General features: G+C 33.4%; 1 protein-coding gene across 1 annotated transcript; it reads right to left on the bottom strand.

The window, feature by feature from the left end:
- Positions 1–284: 284 nt before the first annotated feature.
- On the bottom strand, positions 285–23,918 carry LOC141337492 (meiotic nuclear division protein 1 homolog). Its single transcript, XM_073843330.1, has 8 exons — positions 23,890–23,918; positions 22,165–22,230; positions 21,956–22,013; positions 20,859–21,007; positions 17,531–17,605; positions 17,321–17,435; positions 1,989–2,033; positions 285–990 (listed from the first exon to the last, which is right to left on the bottom strand). The coding sequence occupies exons 1-8, from the start codon at positions 23,890–23,892 to the stop codon at positions 884–886; spliced, it is 618 nt and encodes a 205-aa protein (XP_073699431.1). The 5' UTR covers positions 23,893–23,918; the 3' UTR covers positions 285–883.
- Between the last annotated feature and the right edge of the window lie 3,353 nt (positions 23,919–27,271).

Here is a 27,271-nt window from a genome sequence, read left to right as displayed (position 1 = left end):
TTTAAGATATTGTACATCAACATAACTGCTGCAACCAAGAACAACATTTTCAGCTCAGAAGTAGTTAGCTCTAAAAAAACAGTATTAACTAAACACACCTAGAAACTAATGCTAAGATTAATCTAATCTAAACTAATCTAAAAAAATGAATTAAAGGGATGTTTTCATGTGTTTAAGCATACTTAATGATGTTGCAAATCGATGGCATTATAGTTAAATAAGTAGTATTATTTTAGGACAAAATGCTTAATTACAAACAATGTGCTTGATAACTGTACATTTATTAAATCATATTACAAAGCAATTAACAATTTTTCATATTTACAAGATACACAATATGTGCACTAATGAAATAAAAAAGCAAGTGATCTGAACATCTGAAACGACTTGATCTCCATAACACAGGATTTTTTTTTTCCCCATAAACATTTTCACTTTTAACAAACTCTAACCTGTGATTAATTTCCTTGAATGGACCTTTGATGTGCACCTCAATTTATCATCCCAGCAGAATCTATGAGGCTTATTTTCTCTATCAACAGGTGTCCAAACAGTCAGTCTGGTTATGGAGTGCCTCACTGAGCAGCCAAGGGTTAACACAACACCTTCTCCGCTTACACACCGGGAGCGTTTTCACCATCGTTTACCCTTTTATGCTGACAAATCAATCTTGGAGTTTTCCTTGGACTAGACAAGGTTAAAATTTCAAGGGTGGGGCACTGCTGAGAATGTACACCACGCTCTTCACAAAGCAAGTAAATCACAGCTTTGTCTCAAGCATGCAGAACTGATAACAAAACGTGAAACAAACTGATGTAAGATCAAGCTTATGAAGTTGAACAGATCAAACAATCATAACATCCATGAGGTTGTACATTTTTGCTCAGTTAATGTAGTCAAAGTCCTCCGGTATTCCAAAAGCTTTGTCCAAGCTGGTGTTCTCAAAGCCGAACTTCTTCTTAGCCCAGGATTTGATTGCAAAAACATTATCTGGAAAAGAATGAATATGAAAAATGACACATATGTGAAGCAAAAAGAAATGTAGATGAAGTATGAATACTACCTGAAATCCCAGTTGTAATTGTGCAGAATTGGGCTCATTTTTTAAAAAAAACTGTCTTGAAGGCATATGAAATTGCTCTAACTAATAAAAGGCTCATAAATCTGCTATATCACATATTGCATTAAATCTACTGATATTATCGGGTTTGTGCGAGGGTTTGGTTTACAGGTACAGTAAATCATCATCTCCTTGTACAAACCACTTAGTAATATAGTGAAACCTACATATGTTTGCGCTTGCCTAGCGTAGATTGTTCGTTGTGTTTGACTCTTGGCTGAAATCTGATCTGCTAAATGTAAACAGAACATTAAACCCTTCCCATTTAGCATGTCTGCTGTGTTCCCAAACATGCCTGCACCAAAAGTTTTCATACACTGCTCATCTGAGACTACTTTTGTAGTTACATTTGAGGAATTTCTTCCAGAAGTTAAGTGGTGTGCATGTCTGTGTCTGCTGCATTCCAAAAAAAAAAAAAAAAAAAAAAAAAAAAATCATGCCTGGGAATAACCAAAGTGTTTGCACTGCAAGCCTGAGTCAAGAGTTATAAAAACATGCAAGTTAATTTTACTCAGCCACAAACAAGACTGGAACTTGGAACTGAGCCATGGAATCGAAGTCAAAAATGCAGCTGCATCACACTTAAATTTGCATATAGCCAGCTTTGATCACCTTCGCAGGCATTTCATTTACAGACTGACAAGATATTTGATTAGACAAATAAACAACTATATGTTCTTGAATATTAATTCGTCTACAGTGCAGATCTAAGATCTGCCTGGACTGATATTAGACTGATCTGACAAAACTGGATTGTCAGGATTGTCTGTGGCCTACACTTTTGAATCTTTTGTGGATGCATCACATGACATGACCAAAGAAAATAATTGGTTTGGAATTTGAGGTGTGAGGCATGCAAATGACTTACCCGTCCACCTAGACACGGCCTCTTTTGCTGTAATGTTGGCCTTTCCTAGAAAAAGAATGAGTATTTTAGCAAGTCTATACATGTCGGGTTAACATTGTTAAGTCCAGTGTTAATCTTTCCTCTTTTGATGAAAATATCCTTTAAATGTAGTCAATACCTATTATGTCATATTCATTCATTTTAGTCACAAGTTTCTAAAAATGTCATCTAATTTCAGTTGAAGTTAACATTAGTTTAAGTAAAAATGTAACTAAATAACAAAAATAACAGGTGACAATCCTGAAATAACATTTCAAAATCTAATTTTAATTGATTAAGTAACATTTCTAATCTAACTTTGTTAGATTTACGATGTTGATAATTGAAAAGTCAGAGTCTGTAAAACGGGTCTATTGTAGGGCCCTATGATTTCCATGATGCGGAAAACGCGGACAGAATTGCGGAATCCATAACACGGAATTTGTCAAAGTTTGGAAAAGTTTGAATCAAAAGTAGGTCATTACTCTTAAATCAAATTGCGATATGGATTACTGTCTGTCAATATTAAGCCACAAAAAGGCTAAAAATTATTTAGACACCAGATATAACTGATATTTTTTTACTAGTGGGTGCAGGACGCTATAGTTCATTTATGTAAGTAAGGATAGCAAACTAAAGTAAACTGTGACAAAGTATACCCAACAATTCTTCATACTGTGGACTACCAGTAAAACTGATAAAAATTTGGGAGAAAAATTATTTAGACACTTTGACATGACCATGTTTTGCTTAAGGGTTTTTTCTTTAATTGCTAATGCAAACTTTTACACCACAGACTGAACAAATTTAAGCATTGCTTGGTAATTGGCCAACAAAGCATTGATAGTTATGCAAACATGGTCATACTAACAGTTCTCTGAGGTTTTGGTTGATTATAATCAATTACAAAACGTTTCTATCAAAGCTATCTGACATTATCAAGATGAATATGTTCTGACACATATTTTACATAGAGTTCTTTTCATATTTTATTACCTTTTTCTAAACTACAGCGAATAAGCTGCTAATGTGAGAAATGTTGAAGGTGTCTGAATAAATTTTGGTTTGACTGTATGAATCCTGCATCTGCCATCTCACTAAATGAGGACATAAATACATGAACAACATTTACAAAACTACTCGAAGAGTCACTTCCTGAGCATTTTACAGTTTTATCTGAGTAAAACTAGTGTCATATTACACAGAAATTCGAAGGTATACATGGCAACCAGTCAAAATAAAAGTTTGCTTTAACTTTAAGACATTATTTCGAAATATATTACTACTGTTCAGTACAATGTATGTAATACTACTACATCGACTCCTTAAGTAGTAATTAAATAGTATATCCCCTATGTTTGCCAAAAAAAATTAAGTTTAATTTTTATTAATTAAAAGATTAAATTAATGTTTAATGCCTTTATAGGTTAACCAGACAAATTTAAATAATATAATTATTTCAATTCTGAGAGAAATATAATTTCTGAGAGAAAACTAATTCATAAGGCTATTGTAAAAATAAATTAAGTTGTTTTAATGCATTCAAATAAGTAGACATGAAAAAACAAAAAAAATGTTAAAGGGATAGTTCACCCAAAAATGAAAATTTGATGTTTATCTGCTTACCCCCAGGGCATCCAAGATGTAGGTGACTTTGTTTCTTCAGCAGAACACAAACGAAGATTTTTAGCTAAAACTGGTGCAGTCTGTCAGCCAAATAATGGCAGTGGATGGGCACCAGACCTTTAAAAGTAAAAAAAAAAAAAAAACATGCACAGACAAATCCAAATTATACCCTGCGGCTCGTGACGATACATTGATGTCCTAGGACACGAAACGATCGGTTTTTGCGAGAAACTGAACAGTATTTATATCATTATTTACCTTTGATACACAGCCACGTCCATCTGTCATGAGCACGAGTTTAGCATCCGGCTAAATGTACGCGCTCTGGCATAGTATACGCAAACACCGGAAGCGATCTGTCGCATGTATACAACACTCATTGTTTACACAGTGCACAGAGATTGTGGGTATTGCGGCTAGTCAAAATGGTAATTACTTGCACTTATCCTGATTGTTCAAACCGATTTAAAGCTAAAAGATTAAGTTTGCTTGCGCAAACTCATCCGGGACTTTTCACCGATTTCCCCTTACGGCATTTGCGTATACTATGCCAGAGCGCGTACACATGTAACGAGCTGGATGATAAACTCGTGCTCATGACAGTTGGACGTGGCTGTGTATCAAAGGTAAAAATGATATAAATACTGTTCAGTTTCTCGCAAAAACCGATCGTTTCGTGTCTTAGGACATCAATGTATCGTCACGAGCCGCAGGGTGTAATTTGGATTTGTCTGCGCATGGTTTTTGTTTTACTTTTAAAGGTCTGGTGCCAATCCACTCCCATTATTTGGCTGACAGACTGCACCGGTTTTCGTTAAAAATCTTCTTCGTTTGTGTTCTGCTGAAGAAACAAAGTCACCTACATTCTTGGATGCCCTGGGGGTAAGCAGATAAACATCAAATTTGCATTTTTGGGTGAACTATCCCTTTAACACTAAAACAAGGTGAGAAAAAAATAAAACATTCCATAGGGCCCTAAACATGTAATTTTTGTAAATTAATTAATGTTAAATTGTATAGTTGTATAATTAAATAAGTTTTATGATTTTACTTATTTAGACATGCTTTTTAAATGATAAAAATTTAATTAAGCATTAAAAAGATTTCCAGAAAAAAAAAAAATAATCTAAAAAATTTAGAACGTAAAAGGAATTAGGGGAAAAATGGAAATTGGGAAAAAATAAAACAGATTTAATAGGGCCCTACTATTGTCCATTTTGTAGTGTGTTGTAACAGAAAGAGTTTATTCTCAAAGCGACTTGAACATTCTGACAAGTATGAAACTTCCAGTTCACTTGTGGATTTGTGTTATTAGCCATGTTTGCATCCAAAGCAAATTTAACTTATGCACAAAATGATGAATCCTCTGCGCAATCTGACTTTGCTGCAACATCAAACAAACTGACCCCAACTGAGCCTAGTTTCTCCCAAGATTTTCTTCTCCATTTCTGCCACCAATGAAGTTTTGATTTCTTGCTACTGTCGCCTCTGGCTTGCTTAGTTGGGAACACTTCTTTTTAAAGTGATATCGTACACTATTTGAACTGAACTGAGCTGAGCTGAACAACGAGTCAAAGAAAACAAAATCATCCCTTTTTGACAAACTGCCATCAAATATCACTAAAAAACAACATTCAAGATGCTGTGCAATGGGATCAGTCTGCTGGTTAGTCAAGTTATCCCTCTCGTAAAGTTGTATGACTTTGATGCACATGCAGGAATTTATTTAGCAAATTAATTTCCATTTCACATTATTCGAATCAACTCCTGTTGAAAAACACAGGTTGATGGAAACAGCTATTTTGTGCAGAAGTTGAGATATTACGCTAATCTTGTGTATGTCTCAATAATTTCATGTGTTTTAAGTTAAATGCCCCGCTCACCAAGTGTTCATTTACACTTTAGCTACAGCTCATGTATAATGACTAGTATTAGTTTATTTGAAACAATCAAATTTTCTAGATTTTTCTTTAAAAAAAAAATAAAAATAAAAAGTCATATTTTCTGGAACATGGTTTACTTAATACTTAGTAATCATCTCAACATGCTTTTCATCTCATCTTAATGGTCATCAGCAATATATATATAAAAACAACAACAAAAAACAACTCTTCACTAGCGTGTGTTTGTCAGTAATTTTGTTGAAAAGACTGGCACACTGATAACATCTCGACTTCAGTTTGACTTTGCAGATCCTATCTTATGTATTTGTAAAACTGAACCACTCGAAGCCCTACAGATGGTTGTACATCACGCTAGCTACTCTCTTCTATAGAGTACATAGATTTTCTTCTAAGACAGTTAGCAGACCCACTCTGATATATAATCCATCACAGTGAATGTGCTGCCCAGACCACTTCAATTTCAGAGCTAGATTAACAAATGCTCAAAAGTCATTCCAAGGCTTTGGATCAAATCCAATCTGGGAAGAGGCAGATCAATCTGTAATCGTAATGCCTTGTGTTCTCTCCGTGCATACTGACTTGACAAGAGCAGATGCATGGCACTGCAGAGCTCCAGAGCAATATAACAGGTCAGGTGGTGAATGGAAATAATTTTGGGCAGAGCTTAAATAAAGGGCTCTCAAAGTCACAACACTGGGGAAAGAATGAACATTTTCCACAGACAAAAACACTAGAATAAAAGTATAAAAATCTGTTTCATTCCTGAAAAAAAAAAAAATGAATCCAATAATTAACCCATGCATTTAAAGTCCTGAAAAGTGCATACTTCTGCAATGAGGGCAGAATATAAAGCTCTGAGGAGTTTTCACACTTGAAATAGTTAACCCTAGGTCATTTGAAACCCCAGGTAAACAGAATCCTGGGAACCATGTATCATTTTCCCCTTCAAACGCTGAAACTGTTGACTGTTTATACAACACACAGTGTTTCCATTACTGTCCACAGCATGTGAATATGAGGCACACAACCGAGAGTTTGTTGCTAAGCATCTAGCTGTAACATACTAACACTGCATCGTTTCACACCACACAAGTTTGGCACTAAAATGCAGGGTTAATACCGCAATGTTTCATAACCCCAGTTAAAAAGCAGTGCTAATCCAGCTTCTAAGTGTGAAACCTTCCTCTACCCAGTGTTAAAAGCAGGGTTAAGCATGTCGATAACCCGGAGTTATCAAAGCGCAGTGTGAAAAGCCTTTGACAGTGTTTCCTGCACTACTATTCAGCTGAACTGTAACACTGCTACTGAATATTAACAGTAAAACATACAGCAACCAGTGTATGTACAAAACTACCCCATAATTGACCCACCTTCATGCCATCTTAGGTGTGTATGACTATCTTCTTTCAGATGAATACAATCGGAGTTATATTAAAGAATGTCCTGACTCTTTCAAGCTTTATAATGGCAGTGAATGGCTGTTGGCATTCTGAAGTCCAATAAAGTGTATCCATCTATCATACACAGTACTCGGGGGGGGGGGGGGGGGGTTAATAGAGGCTTTCTAAAGTGAATCAATGCGTTTGTGTAAGAAAAATATCCATATTTACAACTTTATAAACCATAATCTCTAGCTTCTAGCTTTTGAAGTTTGATACTTTTTAGGCACCAACCAAATTGCCTCGATACCACTGAGTATTGAAAAATGTCTTGTTCAGTACCAAACTTTGCTAACCTAAGGGGTAAATCTGGTCAATGTCTGTAAGATAATAAGCATGCAGCACTAGATGTGTTAGACTTGAAGTGGCGCTATTAGACTTGCAAAGCGCCACATCAAGTCAAACACACCTACTAGTTTACACTGTTACACCTAAAGACGTGGCTCACACTAATGGCTTAAAATGTAAATATCGGCATCGGCCCAATAAGAAAAGGAAAAGAACAAAAAATAAATAACACAAACATGACACTTGTAACTTAAATAATTTTATATACAGTGCCTTGCAAAAGTATTCATACCCCTTCATTTTTGTCACGTTTTGTTGCAGCATTATGTTAAACTGCTTTAAATTAGTTTTTCCCCACATCAATTTACACTCCATACACCATAATAATGACAAAGCAAAAACCAGATTTGCAAATTTTACAAATTTATTAAAAATAAAACACTGAAATAAGACACATTGCATAAGTATTCATACCATTACCTCAGTACATAGTTGAAGCACCTTTACAGCCTCAAGTCTTTTTGGGTATGATGTGACAAGCTTTGCACATCTGCATTTGGCAATTATCTGCCATTCTTTGCCTCACCTTTTCACCTCTCAAGCTCTGTCAGCTTGGATGGGGGCTGGCAGACATTTTCTAGTCCTAGTTGTTCCAATCGTCTTCCATTATGGATAATGCTTCTGTGAACCTTCAATGCAGCAGATTTTTTTCTGAACTCTTCCCTAGATCATTGCCTTAACACAAGTCTGTCACTGAGCTCTACAGGCAGTTATCTTGACCTCAGGACTTGCTTTTTGCTCTGATATGCATTTTCAGCTGTTAGACCTTTTCTGAGAAGTGTGTGCCTTTCTAAATCATACTCATTCAAATGAATTTGCCACAGTTTAACTCCACTCGAAGTGTAGTAACATCTAGAAGCAATATGAATGCTCCTAAACTAAATTTTGAGTGTCCCAGAAAAGGGTATGAATACTTATGCAACGGGATCTTTTCAATTTTTTATTTTTAATAAATTTGCACAAATGTTAAAAACCTATTTTTTTTCTCCCTACTATTATGGAGTAGGGAGTGTAGATTGATGTGGGAAAAAAAGTAATTTAAAGTAGTTTAACATAAGGCAGCAACATAACTACTATGAAAAAAATGAAGGTGTATGAAAATTTTCGCAAGGCACTGTATACTGATTTATTTATTAATTGTGTAATATATTACATTTTTTTTAAACAAATTATGAGCTCTAATTTTTACAACTCTTTTGCTTTAGACCATCTACAAATGTTAAATCTTAAAATAAAATGTTATGGTTACCACAGCATTTTTTCTGAAAAAATAAATAAATAAATAAATAAAAATAAATGCAGCAACTGATATATAGTTTATTTATAGTTATTTTCAAAGCTTTAATGTACTGTCATTATAAAATAATTTCATTATTGTTTATTTAATTCTAACAAATAAGTTCTTGTTAAAAAAAACTAACCAAAAATAAAAACTTGTTTATAATTTCTGCACAGGAGTGACAAAAGGAAATATATCGGTATCGGAATGTTGAAACATATCAGATATCGACAAAAATCCAATATCGTGCATCCCTAGTGACCATTCATGCACACTGTAGCATCATGCTACATAAGACAATACGATTTATATTCCGCTTTCACTCATTTTAAATCACCATCGAGTGTTTGTAATAACTTCAGATTGTGGTCTAATGTGTGTTTTGGCCATATAAAGTTGCTGAAAATGTTTTTTGTAGGTTTTTACATCAAGCGAATCGCTACATCTTCTTAGCTTTTCTCATGTAACACCCTGAATTAATACAAATCATATACTGTTGGAATAATGTGTTTATTATCTTCGATTCATTCATGAAAATGTTTTTTATGCTCATTAGTGGAAAATGAATAGAAATGATGATTCTGTCTGAGCTATGCATTTTAAAATGAACACGCACTAGTGTAAATGTATCCTAAAAGATGTAAAAACTAAAAACGATTAGAACTTTACAGCTATTTGCACTGATTTATTGTGTTAGTTACATTTTGTTGCTTTGTGCTTTTTTTGTTTCTTTGTGCAGTGGCTCAAGAGATGTCAAAAATGTCAACAAGCTAAAAAAAAATAAAACCCAAGTTATTTTTTTTATTAAGATAAAGTAATCTTGTTAAAATTGATTTCATAAAAAATGATATTGAAAAAAGTATCGCTCAGGAACTGGTATTAAATTAAAGGTATTGGTATTGAATAAAAAAAAAAAAGTAACGTTACCCAGCCCTACCCCCTGAAGCCGTGTGGAGCACTTTTTTGATGGATGGATGCTTTATTGTACTTCTATTGGACTACTGAATCTCAACAGCCATTCAATTCCATTATAAAGCTTGGAAGAGTCAGGACATTTTTTTATATAACAACTGTATTCATCTGAAAAATAAGTCATATATAACTAGGGTGGCTTAAGAGTGAGTAAATCATGATGTAATTTTTATTTCTTAGTACACTTATCCCTTTAAGAGCCAGTTTATTGTAGTGAATCCAAAACAGAGAGCAACCAGTCCAGACCTATTCCCAAAGTAATAAGTCTTATGAGCAGGGTTATTTTAGTGAATCAAAACCATACACCACAACCAGTAGAGTCAAATTATCAAGCTAATGACTCTTAAGAGCTAGTTCATTTTAGTAAATCAAAAACATACAGGCAAGTAAGCGTAGTCAGCTTTTCAACTTTATTTATAATCGAAATTACCTCATTATTTGGAAATGGAATTACATTTCTTTCTTTTCTTTTTTTTTAAGTGCTAAAACAAGTTCTGGCTTTATAATCTAAATATAATGTTTGCCTTACTATTTAGTGAAGAGCACTGATAAATTTGCTTTTATTAGCACATCCACAAAGCGTGAAGACAGCACTGCCATGTTCAGGACCCCAGAAGTAATCAGGGTTAAGTGTGCTGCTCAAGGCACAATATCAGCAACCCTCTGGTACTGACTCAACTTCCCATGGGTGTCCCAACTGGGATTCATACCAGCAACCCTGTAATAACTGGTGTTGAGCCCTCACTCACTAAAGCGGAAAAAAAAAAAAAAAAAAACCTTCCATATAAATTAGGTTTCCCTTGAATACACAGGACTGCAGTCTCTATTCCAATGTGGTTACTTATGTATTAATCATAAGGGCTAATTTAAACCCTGACAGGGTGATCAAAAAGTTTGTTTTGTGAATGACTGACTAAACATTCCCTGGTAGATATATGGCCACTTAGCAAATAAATAAATACATGGACATGAAATATTGATGAGTTTTGAGTTACTGAATATTTAACTATAAGAGAAAAAACAGACTACTGAGATTGTCCAGAGACGGAGAACAAAATCTCAGCTTTGTGTCACAATTACCCTGCATATTTCTTATTTATAGGTGCTTATTTCATGATAATGACTATTTATTATGAAACTTATGAAGTATTGATTTAAGGTGAAATTGTTTTAGCATAATTGTAAAGACTGTGGAGAGACAGAACATACTAGCACAGATACACTATTGCTAAAAGTTTGCAGTCAGTAAGATTTTTTTTTAATTCTTTTCACGAAGAATGCATTAAATTGATCAAAAGTGACAGTAAAGAAATTTTAAATAAATGTATTTTTTTTCTTTGACACTCTATTCATCAAAGAATAATAGGATCCAGGGAAAAAAAATACATTTTAAAATATATTCAAATAGAAAACAGCAACATAATGTTATTTTTACACAGATATTGTTAGTTCTATTAGTAAAATCTCTTGACTTTAGCAATCTTTGTTACATTGTGTGCCAATGATGACCATTCAAAAAATGGGGAAACTCAACTTTTCATGTTTTTACTGTACAGTTTGCATGCCTGTAACTCAATAACTCAATATCTTAATGTCCTTTTAGATATTAGGTCTTAACAAACTTTCCATTTGGCATCTTCATTTTTAAGGCTCTGCATGGTTTGGTTCCAGAGATATTGGAATTTCAACATGGCTCCAGGAGTAAATTGTTAAATTGTACACATTTTCAATGGTCAAAAACCTAATGTGGGTCAATCTGCAAAAATATGATGCTGCTTTTCTTTTAAAGAGGAACGTCTGAACAAGACATAATGTTGAAACAAGAAATGTATCTCTTTTTTTTTAGTCAAAACAACTGCATTAAACATGCATTAAACATGTTCTATACAATTGTTTTGATAGAAGGAAACAAGATCCAGTTCAAATTTCAACATTATTTATTCTTCAGACATTGTTCTACAAATAAAATAAGTACCAGCTGGTTTTGAAATTCAACAATCTGGACCTCATTGAGATCCCCATATCTCTGGGACTGAACGATGTGGGGTCTTGAAAATGAAGTTTCTAAAAGAAAAGTTCAGTAAGAACTAGAATCTAAAATCATATTGCAAAATCTTTAATACTTCTTGAGTTAAAGGAACGCAAACTTTGGAAAAATAATATTTATGGCACTCAGACAGCTATGTTCAATGCACTGCACATCTCTAGTTTCAACATTATTTGTACTTCAGACATTCCTCTTTAAATAAAATAAATAAATAAGTCATATTTTTGCAAATTGACCCACATTTGATTTTTGACCACTTAAAATGTGTACATTTTTACAATTTACTCCTGAAGCCATATTAAACTTCCTACATCTCTGGAACTGAATTATACAGGGCCTTGAAAATGAAGATGCCAAAAGGAAAGTTTGTTAAGATCCAATATCTAAAAGTGCATTAAAATATTTTTTTATACTTATTGAGTTACAGGCATGAAAAAAATTGGATTAAAAACTTGAAAAGTGCTGTTTCCTCATTTTTGAATGGTCACCATTGGCACAAAATGTAACAAAGATTGCTAAAGTCAACTGATTTTACTAGTCAAATTAAGTCATTTTTACCCCTTTGTAATTTGGCTTTGAATCTCAAATGAAAATTGCCATTTTGACCCCACTCTACAAAATAGTGGATTACTCAGTAAACATACATTCATGCCATTTAATATTTTGGCTTTCATCACTACACATGTTTATCTTTCTTCAGAAAAAATATTAGCAAAATCAAATGGACACGGAATGACCCAATGATTACTCATTAATATTTGACCCCTAAAAACTGCAAATGACCTATGAGAATCAAGCATTCCACAGAACTGTGAAATAAGAAGGTAATTTACTGTTAGATAACAGGTCATGTCCAAGGCGTTATAGAACACACCCTAATTAATATATTTGTCATGTGTTCAGTTCTCAAACATCCTTTAATAGCAACACAACATAAAGCAAGATGAGGTAAATTATGACTGAATTAATAAAGACCTACCTTTAAAGTGTACCGTTGTGTTAGCCATTACTAACACACCAAGACACAAGAGAACTCTCCTTTCAATAACATTACTAGCACCAGTGCACAAATTATAAATGGGGATCACAATCCCTACACCGAATATATACAAATGTTTTGTCTGTTGACTCTGTGCTTTTCTGTTTAACATATTTCAGAACATAGTACCTCAGGGAGACGCAATAGTTCAGACCGTCTGTAAGCCAATTCTAAAAGTGATTAAAACATAGACATAACAACAAATCCCGAGAGGCAGAGAAAGCATCAAGTATTTCAGCAGGGACTACTGACATTTTCACAGCATTTAAACTGGAGGGGTTGTTAGAGAGACAGAGCTGCAGGGATAGGGTGATGAACGAGGTGGATGATGTAAAGAGAGGTTACAAATGTTATTTTCTCTCAAGAGACGTGAGTCATTATCTCCACCAGCGCCTGAGAGAGATGATTATTCACGGCTGATCGTAGGACTGTCTGGAGAGAATCACAGAACATTCAGAACTAGATTTGGTTGGAAATGTAGGATAGGTCAGGAATATTATTACAAGGCATTGAACATTTGTGTTGAACTTTAGCTGATCGTTACAGGGTGTCTACAGTTTTTCAAATCAGATGTAAGACTTTAAGACCTGAAATTTAATATCATAATTAATACCATCTGTCCATAAAGAACAAACAATGTCAAAATAAGTCATGCATCTCAGATGTCTTTGACATGTTGAATGCTTGCCACAGCCTGTTCAAGGACTACTGATCAGCAAAACAAGTTTAAAGAGCAGGTCATATGGGTTTTTGAAAATATATATACTGTATATATATATATTTGCGGTTTGTAAACAGTCTGCAAAGTTGTTATTCAAAAAAGTGCATGATAAAGATATTGTCTCTTAAAAGAAAGAGTAGACTCAGAATGACAATGGGGTCATTGCATGTCAAGTCAACCAAATTTAAAAAAAAAGCCAAAATATATGTTTTGGATGAATATTTACTGAATAATCCACTATTTTGACGAGGGGGGTCAAAATGGCAATTTTCACCTGAGATTCAGAGCCAAATTACAGGGGGTTAAAAATCACTTCAGATAGATGGCTGCATCATAATGTTATTTTTACACAGAGATTGGTAGTTCTATTAGTAAAATCTGTTGACTTTAGCAATCTTTGTTACATTATTGGCCAATGATGACCATTAAAAAAAGTGGGGAAACGTCACTTTTCAAGTTTTTACTCCACAGCTTGCATGCCTGTAACTCAAGAAGTATTTAAGACATCTTAATGTCCTGTTAGGTATTAGGTCTTAACAATCTTTCCATTTGGCATATTTATTTTTAAGGCCCTACATAGTTCGCTTCCAGAGATATTGGAATTTCAATTGTTAAATTGTACACATTTTCAATGATCAAAAATATGATGCTTCTTTTCTTTTAAAGACGAATGTCTGAAGAAGAAATAATGTTGAAACTAGAAATGTACCTCTTTCTTTTAGTCAAAACAACTGCATTAAATGTGCATTAAACATGTTCTATGCAGTTGATTTGATGGAAGGAAACAAGATACAGTTCAAATTTCAACATTATTTATTCTTCAGACATCTGTATACAAATTGACCAACATTTGGTTTTCAACCACTGAAAATCTGTAAAATTTAACAATCTGGACATAGAGCCTCATTGAGATGCCCATATCTCTGCGACTGAATGATGTAGGGTCTTGAAAATGAAGACTATAAAAGAAAAGTTCATTAAGAACTAGAATATAAAATCATATTTCGTTAAAATAAGTCATGCATCTCAGATGTCTTTGAATGCGTGCCATAGCCTGTTCAAGGACTTAATACTGATCAGCAAAACAAGTTTAAAGAGCAGGTCATATGGGTTTTTTTGCAGGTTGTAACGTAGCTATCTTTTCAACGTAAACAGTCTGCAAAGTTGTTAATGAAAAAAGTGCATGATAAAGATATTGTCTCTTAAAAGAAAGAGTAGATTCAGATTCGCCTTAATGAGTCGCCATATTTTCAAATCTTCAGCCTATTACCAATTTACGTCACTGGGTAACACATGGCATAATCCCCGCCTGCCCGCGAAATGCAAACAGTCTTACGTGGCCACAAGCACTTCCGCTAGTCAGTGTGTTTACATCAAGTCAAGAATACGCTGTGTTCTGCACTGTAAAAGCAATTTGTTCTGTTTTCATTGCCGAAAAGATGAAGTGAAGAATCGGTGGTTAAAATGTATTTTTTCCATGATACCGCAGCAATACAATTTGAACCTTTTGTTGTGTGCTCATCATTTTACAGAGGACTGCTTCTCTAATTTTGGCTTTTATCTTCTTTGGCTTTTAATCTTCTTTATTTGGGCCAACAAGCATTTCCTAACCATAACATGTAAGTACGATTGATACATTATGTGCACATTTTCAAGTGAGTGCTCAAAATATCAATTTCTTTGTGCTAATGTGATGTATACGTAGAGCAGCTTTAGATTTACAGGTAATGATTACAGTAAAGATTACTGTTTTACTGAAAGAGTTTTGGTAATTTGTTGTGAACCCACTATTTCCTAAGAATGTGTTGATTAATGTAGACTGTCGTTGTTCTAATTACTTCGTTTTATAATAAATAATGTAACTTAGACATATTTTGGTTTACAAACCGTGTTGTTTCATCAGTAGTCCAAACTAGCCCAATTGCATTTCGATTTAACTTCCATGTTAAATTTGCATTCCAGGGGATGAATATGACGTCACTGGGGTCGCTTCAATCCACGTACATCAAAAACAACACATAGACTTGGCAACACAGATGGTAGCGCTCGCTAACTTGTACATGTGTAACAGCATATTGGATCTGAGCAGCTCTTAAAGTGACAGCAGTCTAATATAGTCCTGCTGTCTGTCATTCATGTTCATCAAACAAGAAAAGCGAGAAATCTCTCACTACCCTTGACTAAATCAATTTTTGTAACTTTAATAAGAAGAAATATATATTTATAATGTACACAGTGAAGAATATGCAGTGTTTTTATACATTTGATTACTTAATGTATGTAGCATTTTTTAATTATTAGTTCTACTATAGTTTTCATCCTATTGCTGGTAATTTGTTTCTTATTCTTATTTAATCTCTGACTGTTTACTTGTCTTCAGTGAGCTTGCACTTTTATTTTTATTTAGGCTAATATTTTTTGTGAGACTGCTGTAAACAACATGTACAACAAAAAAGAATTAGAATTGTTAGTGGTGGTACATTTAACGAGAGATGCAATTCTAAAATAATTAAGAAAATGAAGAGCATTTTTCATTTCTCTTCCTGTGAAGTTTAGTTTCTTAAATCATCTACTTAAAGGAAGCACCATCACTAAAGTCATCAAAACATCACTTCTGTACAAACTTATCACCTTCAACAGTACATTTCAAAACTATAGCTGTAAGGCTTTAGACTTGCTGTGAGCAATGTTTCCCTTATTATGCAGAAATATGCGAACAGAGTCAGATGCTGATTCTATATTGTGTGCTACTCACTCCCAGGTGTCTTGTCAGAATAATGCAGATGGTAGCTTTACAAAAATTCACAGCAGAAAGAAATGCAAACAGAGGATGTTTACAATAGAAAACAAACAAAATGCAGCAGTAGCATCCTGCTGGGTTCTTATTATCAATTTGTGCAGTATAGCGATAGCTACAACTCATTCTCATACAACAAATCATGCTTTTAGGAGAAGTAACCAGTCCAGGCTGATGTTTTTTTTTTTTTTTAGAAATGATGAGTGTTACAGGAAAGTAATTGTGAAATCAATTTATGATTGATAACATTAAGAAATATCAGAATTTCCTTTTTAAGACAAGGCTGAGTGAGTACTAAGAAATTGTTAATAAAACATGAATGAAAAGGAAGTACATAGTAACCAACAACGCACTCTGTAATCTAGTAATCAAAATTCTTTTTGTGCTGGCAATCATATTTCTGTAAGACCAGCTGAAATTACATGCAGTACACAGTAAATATCACAGCTGAGTTTACTAATAGCTGCAATAGATTCAAAGAATTATATAAAAGTGTATTTACTGAATGTCAATGGTATAGGAAAAACACTAATAACAAAAAGAGAAATGCTACACATTTTAATGTACTATTTCACTGCTGTTTCTAATAATTTATTAGACTGAACTGTTAATCAGAGAGTAAACTAAAGACGACGGAGAATGAAAGCTTGTATGTATCTGCGCTCAGGTGCTACCTAATTTATAACTACAAAAAAGAAAGAAAAAACACTCACTAACTAACCATTTAGTCTGTTGAACAACATAACCAACCCCAGCCAACCCAATACGTAACTCAAAAAAAAGAAAGAAAAAAAATTAGTCCTGTTCTGATGTTGGTTTTAGCATCTCTGGGGCCAGCATACAGTTTAAAACAAACCACTTTGAAACAAACCAGCTATTTTAAATTGCATGTAAGCATGCAGTACTGAGAATCCACCTGGAGGGTAAAATGTGAACTATTTAGTTTTTCCTCTATGCTGATTTTCAGTGTTATGTTAGCATTATTTATATACTAGTTATAGTTTTTGCTCATATTTTTACTTTAATATTTTACAGTTTCCATTTTAATTTTAGAAATGTACATTATTTGTTTTTAATTTTTTACATTTTATTTTTATTTCAGTTAGTAGAACTATGCACACAAATCTGTGTGGTTTACTCACGGATTTCGTCCACCACCTCTGGATCACATTCTTTGTACTTCTCCAGTTCGGCCTTTAGCTGATCTCTCTGATGTTTCAATTCTGTGAGTTCCTTCAGGAGATCCTCTCTTTCCTCCTAAATATACCCAAAAATCAGTGGTCAGACAGAGCCCACAGACATTAGAGCTGTACAGAAATGTAGTTCAGGGAGACAGAGAGGTGAACACGCACATTAACTTCACGTCCCACTTTGGCTTTGTCAACTGCTTGCTGAAGGGCTTTTTTACGCTGATTCCCATCCTCGTGCTACACAGAAGAAAAAGAAATCCATACACTTATGCAAATACAGTCTCTGCCTTAAAACAGAACGATTCAACCAATATCAACATCACTAGAATGATATTAAAACACCCACTATTAAAATAGTTATTGGTTAACTTGTAGTTACCTTAATATGGCAACAAACTGTAAATGGTTTAACATCACATTTTGTAATTTATCGTAAATACTTATTATGGCATAATATTGAATTATTTTCATTATTCAATGTAATTTCAATTTAATTTAGTTAAAAACATAAATAGGACACACAGATTTCTCTGCATGACACATTACATGATTTTTATTAATTTATTTGTTATTTTGTCATCTTGTTTTTGTTGTCAGTAATGTACAAGGGTGTTATGTTTTGCATTTTTGTTCTGTTTACATTTTAAGGTAAGCAGATTTTGTTAGTTCAAGTAAATGGGTATAATAACATTATATATCTTGAAGAATTCACCCAAAAATTTAAAAATGATGAAAATTTATTCAGCCTCAGGTCATAGAAAATGTTTTTTAAAAAAAAAAAAGCTTTAATAAGCTTTGGACTCTCATTCTGCACCCATTTACTGCAGAGGATCTATTTTTTAAATCTATTCTGAAACAAGGAGTCTTTTATACTTTTCTGGGCCTTGACAGTGGTATTTACCTGTAGAGATGCTCCGATCAGCATTTTTGGGGCCGATCACCGATTACCGATCACCAAGATCATGATCTGCCGATTGCCGATCACTGCCGATCACAGAATGGCAGGGGAATGGGAATCTTTGATCTATAATCTAGCAGAGTTTGCACCATTTGTAGAAATGAAACTAACTCTAAATTAACTATATTGAAGAAAAAAAAACCTCTAGAAATAGGCTACAGTCAAGATCTTGAAGAACCACCAAGTTAGGGTTAAGTTGCTGATGCCTTCCCTGCTGAAAAAAACATGCTGGTCCTTTGCTGGTTTATGCTGGTCATGTTGCTGGTCAAGAACCAGCATTAACCAGCCAAAGAACCAGCATGAACCAGCAAAGGACCAGCATAAACCAGCTAAAACCAGCATCCCAGCACCAAAACATACCTAAGCAGCATATGCTGTTTTTTTCACCAGGCTTTGACGATAGCAAGACGATTATTAATATTATCCGTCAAAAAGGCGCCTAACTTTAGCGATGCAGTGCAGAGAGTCGGTTCTAGGATGCTTCAGAAACTTGTCGTGATATAAACACACGCATACAGTGGCCACGTCGCCTTAACGCGCCGCATGGGGAAGAGATTTATTTATATTAAAGTGCACCTCGCACTAGACTAGGCTATGTCCTTTGATATTGTAAATGTTCTTTGCTTGTTATTTGTAGCTGCTTTTTAAGATGGTGTAAGGATTATATTATCCAGCATTGCAGTCATTAGGATAAAGGTAGTAAAATGTGGTTTAGGCTGAATTAAATATGATATATCAGAATCTGTCTGTATATAGGAAACATAAACATTTACCTCAGTAACATCTATATGCGTTCATTAGAATTACGATGCGATAAAATGGCGCTAAACATACGCACGTGAATTACACGCGCACCGTTTCTCCTCATTCTATATGGACTGAACTACAATATGAACTGATGACAACAATCAGACATACAGCGGTAACATTATTGCAATATGACGGGTATAGAAAGATACATTCATTTACATTCAAGCACGCACATTCACCACTCAGAATGAAACCGAAAGTATACTTCTCCGGCAAAACTACAGTCAGCGCTCTGTACACGCACAACTTAGTCACATGCCCAAGAACAAGACTACCCTTACAAAACTAATAAAGAATTTAGTTCTCATGTTGCATGTTGCCACTGGTAAGCTCCGTTCTGCTGTTGTTTACCTAGGCGCCGTGCATGCACGTGTGAAAAAGTTGCGCGAGTAATTTCGGTCAGGTGATCGGCTTTTTTGATCGGCGCTTTTGGGGTTCGCCGATCAAGCTATTTTTACCCAATATCGGCCGATCATGATCGGTTGCCGATCGATCGGAGCATCACTATTTACCTGGCAGTCAATGGGACAGTTACAAAGCTCATCCAAAATATCTTATGGGGGATGCACCGAATGTTCGACAACTGAAATTATTCGGCCTAAAATTCAGCCGAATAAGCGAAAAGACAGAATAAATTATACAGAACAATGGCGTGGCATGATCAAATAGAGGCGCGCACTAATGCAGCAAACATGTCGGCAGTGTGGAAGCATTTAAAACTGTCCGAGAAAGACACAAAAATCATTACAAGCACCGACAATGAGAGACTGTTTAGAACCGCATCGCATGTCTTTGATGAGAAATAGGATGACTAAAATCGCGAAATGGCCTTAAACCATTAGTGAATACACTACAGAACGATATGTTGTCTAATACATGCACATATTGTATTTATTCTGACAGCTCTGCACAAGCTCGTTAGACAGGGCTCAAAGTCCAAAGTGCGAGAAAAATCTGCGTGATGAGAATCATTCATAAATCTGCTGCTACAGCAAAAAGTAGTACTGAGGTCTTCTTGTGGGTTTTTGCCAAAATAAAAGTCAACATTCATAAATAATAGCATTGTAATTTTACTGTTGTTCTGTAAAATAAAATACAACAAAAATGATGATAATAATCATTACAACAGCTCTATTAATACATTTATTATAACATTCTCCTTTGCTCAGCAAGGCTGCATTTATTTATACATTAAAAAAACACATGCCTGATTCAAGATGGGGTTCTTAAAAATGGCCAAATAATAATATTTTACTAACTTATTAATTTTAAGTTAAATTGTACTTTGTTGGTAGGCTATAATGTCTGTTAGAATGTTAAAAATGTTCAGTGTTAAGAAAATATTTTTAAATTGTTGTTTTGTAATTTTTTTTTGTTTTTGTTTTTTTTTGAAAATTAAGACTTTAAAAAGCACATTTTGGCTATTTAACTTTTGCAATGGTAAAAAAAAAACGGGCAAAATACATGGGGGAAAAAACACGAAGAACTGTCTTCGGTAATCGGCCTTCAGCCTTTGGCCCAGTGATTAATATTGTTCGGCTTCGGCCAAGAATTTTTATTTCAGTGCATCCCTAATCTTAAATTGTGTTCCGAAGACTAACGATTTTTTATGGTTATTTTCTAGTAACCACAACTGCCTTTTTGACCATGAATCTAACTTTTTTTTTTTACATGTAAACTATCAAAAGTGCACTGTCTGATACCAGAAAGAGATGACCTCACTTGTTTCTCCAGTTCCTCTAATCTGCGTTTTCGGGCGTGCAGGGCTTTACTGGGAAACGCCCAGTAATAGTTGGAGGTGCCCACCCTCTCAGTGTCCACCATGTTATCATCCACCAGACTCTGTAACACATCTTTCACTGACATTGGAGCTGAAAAAAAGATTAAACAAATTCTCATAGTGAACATAAGTTTAAAACTCGACATGAGAGAGAACTGTCACATGAGGCCAGTGTTGCAGTGACACTTAAAATTTGAGATTCACTGATCTTACACATGCATTTTTAGGCCTTGCAAACATAAGCATTATGGTGTTCTCTAAATCAATATGCAAATTAGTTGTCACAAGACAACATGGCTAAAACAGACGTTCTGACAAAATCTGTTTTGCATCATATGACTATATAAAAATACAATATAACTGTATAGTTTCACACTTTTTGCTGTTCTTTTTTAATATGAAAAAATGTTTTGTGAAGAAAAAAAAAAGAGGTGTTTCCTCTGTATACTCCAGTGTATCTCACAATCCACAGACATGCAGGTCAGATGAGTCTATATTGCCTGTAGGTGTTACCGAGAGTAAGCTCAGAGCTCAAGCTTATGATATAAGGAAATACCAGCCTTCATGATGTAACTAAATTGCTTTCTACAGATCTACAATTGCTATTTACGGATACCATAGAAATTAATAGGTACTATAGAAATGAATAATTCATAAATGGAATTTATTGCAAAATTGTCTGTGATTTCTCTTAATGACCAGCTTTTTTTATTTTTTGTAAACCTTAAACATATCAGCATCATTATTAGATACTTATAAAGCTCTAGGGCAGAACTTTTCAGAATTTCAGGTCAACTGGCCTGCTTTCCTGGCTATTTGTACAACTAGGTTAGTCTCATTGGCGCCTCATCTGGAAATCCTCTACTTTCAATCCAAATCAAACAGGGAAGGATCAGTTTCCTGATGATTACCATTACATACGTTCTATAAAAAATTGAAGGTTCACTTAGAGCTCCCTCTATCTGTGACACAGACTTATCACTGTCAATAAAGCAAACGTTAACCAAAAACCACTACAGTACAGATTGATAAAACTTACTGATTCCTTTGGATTTGGGGGCAATTTTTTCAATGTCTTTCAGCTGAAACACATCTTTCTGGAATGGGAAAAATAATCTTAATTACTCTTCCAATGTTTGAGATTATATTAAACTACTAGAGAACTGTGTCAGACATGGATACAATCACACATGTATAAGCTTAATGGATTCATATACAAAACAAGAATGTGAAATCATGCATACTTACGGTTTCAAAAAATATTTCCATCATACGACTTCTTTTCTCTTCCAAACTAAGTCCTTTCTTTCTAGACTGTGGAAGACAAAAGATAAACCCTTTGTATCAATAAGATGAATACAGTTCTGCATTTTTTCTGTATTAAATAAATAGCATAAAACTAATTCAGCTGTCATTATTGAATAGGTGTGCTGTTTTTATGTCATTAACCTTTTCAGAATCATATATTTGAGAAAAAGGAAAACATGTCACTGACATGAGTGCAACTAGTGGTAGAAAATGCTGACTTATTTCAGCAAATTGTTTTTTCAGATTGTTTGGTTTAATGGATTGGTTAAAAATCTATGGAATAAATAATAGATAAAAATCATTTTTAATCAAATTTAGTCGGAAATTATTATTTTTTATTACTTTATTATTTTCTTTATTTTATTATTTCATTTTCTTTTTTGTTTATTTATATTTATATCAATTTAGACATTTTTTTTCTCATGTATTTATTTCCATATTTAAATATTGCCACATATATATGTATTTGTTTATTTTCGATTTATTTACATTTCTGTCTCCTTTATGGTAATTAGACTGCTTTATAGAAAAAATTTATATGACTGACATCTTATTTTACTGATTGTCATGAACTTGAGTGTGTTAATAAAAGGCTGCAAACACACAATTTTTTTTTATTAACCTCATGTTGTTATCAGAACATACAAGTAATGTAAATATTTTAAAGATACATACTGTTAGTTGAATATATATTTTAATCTATACGAAATATTTAATTATGGTCTGAGGATAGGGGTTTATAGGTGTAATTGTGTGATGAAGCAGTGTCATTATTTTTTTGTTAAATTTTTCTAAATGCTCAGTCGTCATCTTATTTGTGTGCCGAATAAATTTTTGTTTAATAACAAAGTAAAAGAAATTCATTTTAAAATCATTCATCATTATTATACTTGTAATAAGAAGTCAATTTAACTATACTATTTCTCTGTCAAGAGGAAGAATCTATTTCACATTTATTCTATTTCTGTTATTATTCTAAATGATTCTGGCTTCAAATATCAGCTTCCTTATTTCTTGCATTTCACCAGCTCTGTAGTTTTCCATCAATAAGGTTCTTTTCCATTCTGATAGTTCTAACAATAAGGAGTTAGATGATTTCTTAAACTTTATATGTATGACGGGTAAATATCACATCCACAAAGCTAGATATCTTAGATTTAAACCCAGCAGCGAAATATATGGTAACTTAACGTTATTTTTCATATAATTTAATTATTTTTATTTTCTTTCTTTTTCGCTCTCCTCTGTATTCCCCCATATGTTCTGTTCTTTGTTATGTGTTTCTTTTGTATTAAATTTTATCTCTGCAATAAAAAAGTCGTCATCTTATTTGCAATTAATTTCTTACTTGCAGTCGTCTTTTGAACTTACATTTTAAGAGAACAAGAATTAATAATGTTGTAAACTTTTCTCAAACAGCCTTGTTAACATTCGCCGTTACATATTCTCTATTCTAACTGTAATAAAAATATGTTTGACAAATTTGTTTACAGATCAAAAGCGTCACTCTGAGGCGGGTGTTACAGAGCTCAACGATCTCAACACAATGTAGAATTATTCACCCCGTTTAACACATTTCTGCAAACCTTAGTGTGGTTATTTTATACAAGTGACAAATCTAAAAAGTAAAAAATAATAGAAGTATTAAATATAGAACGTTCTCACCATGTTGACACTTCCAGTCGAAGCTTGAGTTTGGCGCGAGATGTGAAGGAACTCTCACTGCTCATGCGTGGTGCTAGAGCGCATGCGCGGTAGTGCACTTCTTCTCTGATTTTAGGACGTGGTAGATTCGCAAAAATAAAATACTGTATTTGCTGTGGTACTGAAATCGAAAATATTATATATTTAGTTGTTTTATACATTATTAGCATTTAGCACAAAAAACGAACGTCTTGATTTAATGACTGCGCTGCCATGCACCAACAACATCAGGTTTAAAGATTTAAGCAGGGCTGCCAACTCTCACGCATTCAGCGTGAGACTCACGCAATTGACACTTTTCACACGCTCTCACGCCACACATCCATTTTCTCACGCAGTCAAAAGCACCCTCAGTTAAAACTGTAATAATAAGATATTGGTTAAACAGATTTGGCAAAAGCTCCAGTGCGTATTTGTGTTTGTGCTCTGGAAATCGCCAAAAGACAACGTGTTTTCGTAGCGCTGAGCAATGTAGCCAATCACAGACATTTATGTTGATCTAGAACGCCTGTGATTGGCCATTGCGTTCTGAATTCACTCACCTCTAAACGCCAGATTGCACTTGTGGACTCTCACTGTAAATACGCGGTTCATTGATAATAAAAGGACTTTTGCGATTAACTGAAGCGACACGTTTTAGTGATTATCAAGGAAGGGCTATTGCGCACTCCAAGGCTACGTATAATCCTTTTAGAATTTGAATAAAAGTTTTGTTTTTCGTCCTGCTAACAGCTGTATACAAGAAGATACACAAGAAGCAGAATTTCGGGAGTGATAAATCCCTCACGAATGAAGGATTAATTTTAGAATATGAGAAAAATATAATTTCTCAGAACAGCAGACTACAGAAAAATATTTGAATTTTCGTGTCAAAATATATATTTTTTTAAATGCAGTTGCAATTATTTATAATGACTAAATCTAGGAATTCTTTTACTGCACATAACTTTTTACCACAACAAGAAAAGTAAATAGTTTTGCAGCACTGCAACAGTTATTTTACATCATTTTATGATAAAAACACAGTATGACATTTTTATAAATATATTAAAAAATAACAAATAATTTCACAATGCTGAAGTCAGACCAAATTTTAATTAAAAAAACTGCTCATGTGAACATGTGTGTAGCACCTTTTTTGTATCATGATTAAAATGCAGTGTTTAGTTCTAATTTTCAATTTATTATTATTACTTTTTAACTGCAAAAACAGTTTCATTGCCAGAAAAAAAAAAAAAAAAATTTATGGCTGGTAAATTCTCTCAAATCACCAAAAAAATTTCGTTTGTATCATGAATAAAATGGCAGATATGGCAAAAAGTTTTAGGCCCTGCTTGTAAGTGTAGAAATTACAACAAAAGTATTGTAATTCCCCTACTGTAGAATAAGAGAAAATAACATACTGGTGAAATACTCATTTTTATTTACTTTACAGAATTGTTTTCCAATATTACTGTCGTTGGAATAATACTATAAAATTATTATTATTATTTTCATTATTCTTTTTTCAAATTATTTTTATTCTAATTTAGACTGAGACACTATATCACAACTAATAAGAGGATTAAGTCCCTACCTCAAGATCAAGTCAATTCACCAGCTTTTTTCTTTGTTTAGTTTTCACACTGAAACTGTATTGGAGCTCTGAATTGTGAACTCTCAAAGTGCACCAGATAGATGAATTTAACTGTAAAATGTACAAAATTTTCTTACGGGGGAGCATGCCCCCGGACCCCCCTAAAGACACTGCTGTGGGAATTCTCACTCCAAGCTGAACTCAAAAGTTGGCAGCCCTGATTTAAGAGAATTAAGGTCTACCTGTAAGAGTAGTAACTTATAAGTGGTACAAATAGAAATTCCCAAAGAGTATTTAAAAAAATACCTTCTCTACGTTTACACGGTTTTATATATATACCGCCCCCTGATATAGAACAAAACGGAAGAAGTTATTTTTACAAAATGTGTAGCCTATATGTACAAATCCCACTATGGTAAGATCTTCTGAATATTCTTGATTCAATCCTTAGCTATATGTGTCACTCCTTTGCCAAATATGTTACCTGTAATATATTAATTTTACATACATTCTCTGAGTAGATGAAGACATGTATTACATATACAAAACAAAAAAATCCCCATAGTAAAATGTGTACATGTACCTATGCTAATATAGGCCTATTTGTATGTTAAATTTGATGTGGTTATTATATATAGACAATAAATATAAATCTGTATGTTTATATACAGTCAAACCAAAAATTATTCTGACACCATATGTAATTTTTGATATTTTTTTACTAGTGGGTGCAGGACACTGTAGTTCATTTATGTAAGTGAGGATAGCAAAATAAAGTAAACTGCAACATATTTTACCCACAAATTCTTCATACAGTGGACTATCAATAAAATTTGCGACCAAAAATTTGATTTGACACTTTGACCTGAACATGTTTTGTTACATTCTTCAAAGTTATCATTATCTTGAACATTATCATGATAAATTTGTTCTGACTCAGCTTAACTCTGAGTTTTTTTATTATCATTTGCTAAACTATAGCGAATAAACTGTGATAATAATGTGAGAAATTTTGAAGGTGTCTGAATAAATTTAGGTTTGGCTGTAAATGTTTTTGGAACAATTTATTTTAAATTCATATCTATTTACTTTTTATAATTTATAATATCAACATGTCAGGTTTTAGGATGGATACACATCACATATATAACCAAAAATGTATTACACATACATTAACATGCATATTTTGTTGCACTTTCTAATATTTTTTATTTATTTATTTATTATTAGATATTTGTATTAATGTTACATGACAATATATCGTATATATGTCACCCTGGACCACAAAACCAGTCATAAGTGTAAATTTGTCAAAATTGAGATTCTTACATCATCTGAAAGCTGAGTAAATAAGCTTTCCATTGATATATTGTTACAAAATATCTTTATGGAACATGATCTTTACTTAATATCCTAATGATTTTTTTGGCATTAAAGAAAAATCGATCATTTCGACCCATACAATGTATTTTTGGCTATTGCTACAAATATACCCCAGCGACTTAAGACTGGTTTTGTGGTCCAGGGTCACATATTTGGAAATGTAATATATGATATACATAGATTACATTTGCATATGGGGTTATTTAATTAATTTTGTAATATATGCAATACTGTTACCACAACTTGGGATATGTTTAAATACAATTTAATATTGTAATTTTTGTGATTTTGTTATTTTCTTACATTAAACTTAACATTTAAATATAATAATACTATAATGATACTAAAATTCTAAATTAAATTGACACTTTTAATGTTAGATAA

This window comes from Garra rufa, chromosome 6 (genome assembly GCF_049309525.1).
Source record: "Garra rufa chromosome 6, GarRuf1.0, whole genome shotgun sequence".
Lineage (NCBI taxonomy): Eukaryota > Metazoa > Chordata > Actinopteri > Cypriniformes > Cyprinidae > Garra > Garra rufa.
Note: the sequence above shows the minus strand (reverse complement) of the source record. Positions and strands in the feature narration are given on the sequence as shown.

Coding starts and splice junctions, on each gene's coding strand:
- LOC141337492 (XM_073843330.1), bottom strand. Junction 21,008..21,955: donor CCCCAAATCCAAAGGAATCA/GTAAGTTTTATC, acceptor TCTTTTTTTCAG/CTCCAATGTCAGTGAAAGAT. Junction 17,606..20,858: donor TAGAGGAACTGGAGAAACAA/GTGAGGTCATCT, acceptor TCTTCTGTGTAG/CACGAGGATGGGAATCAGCG.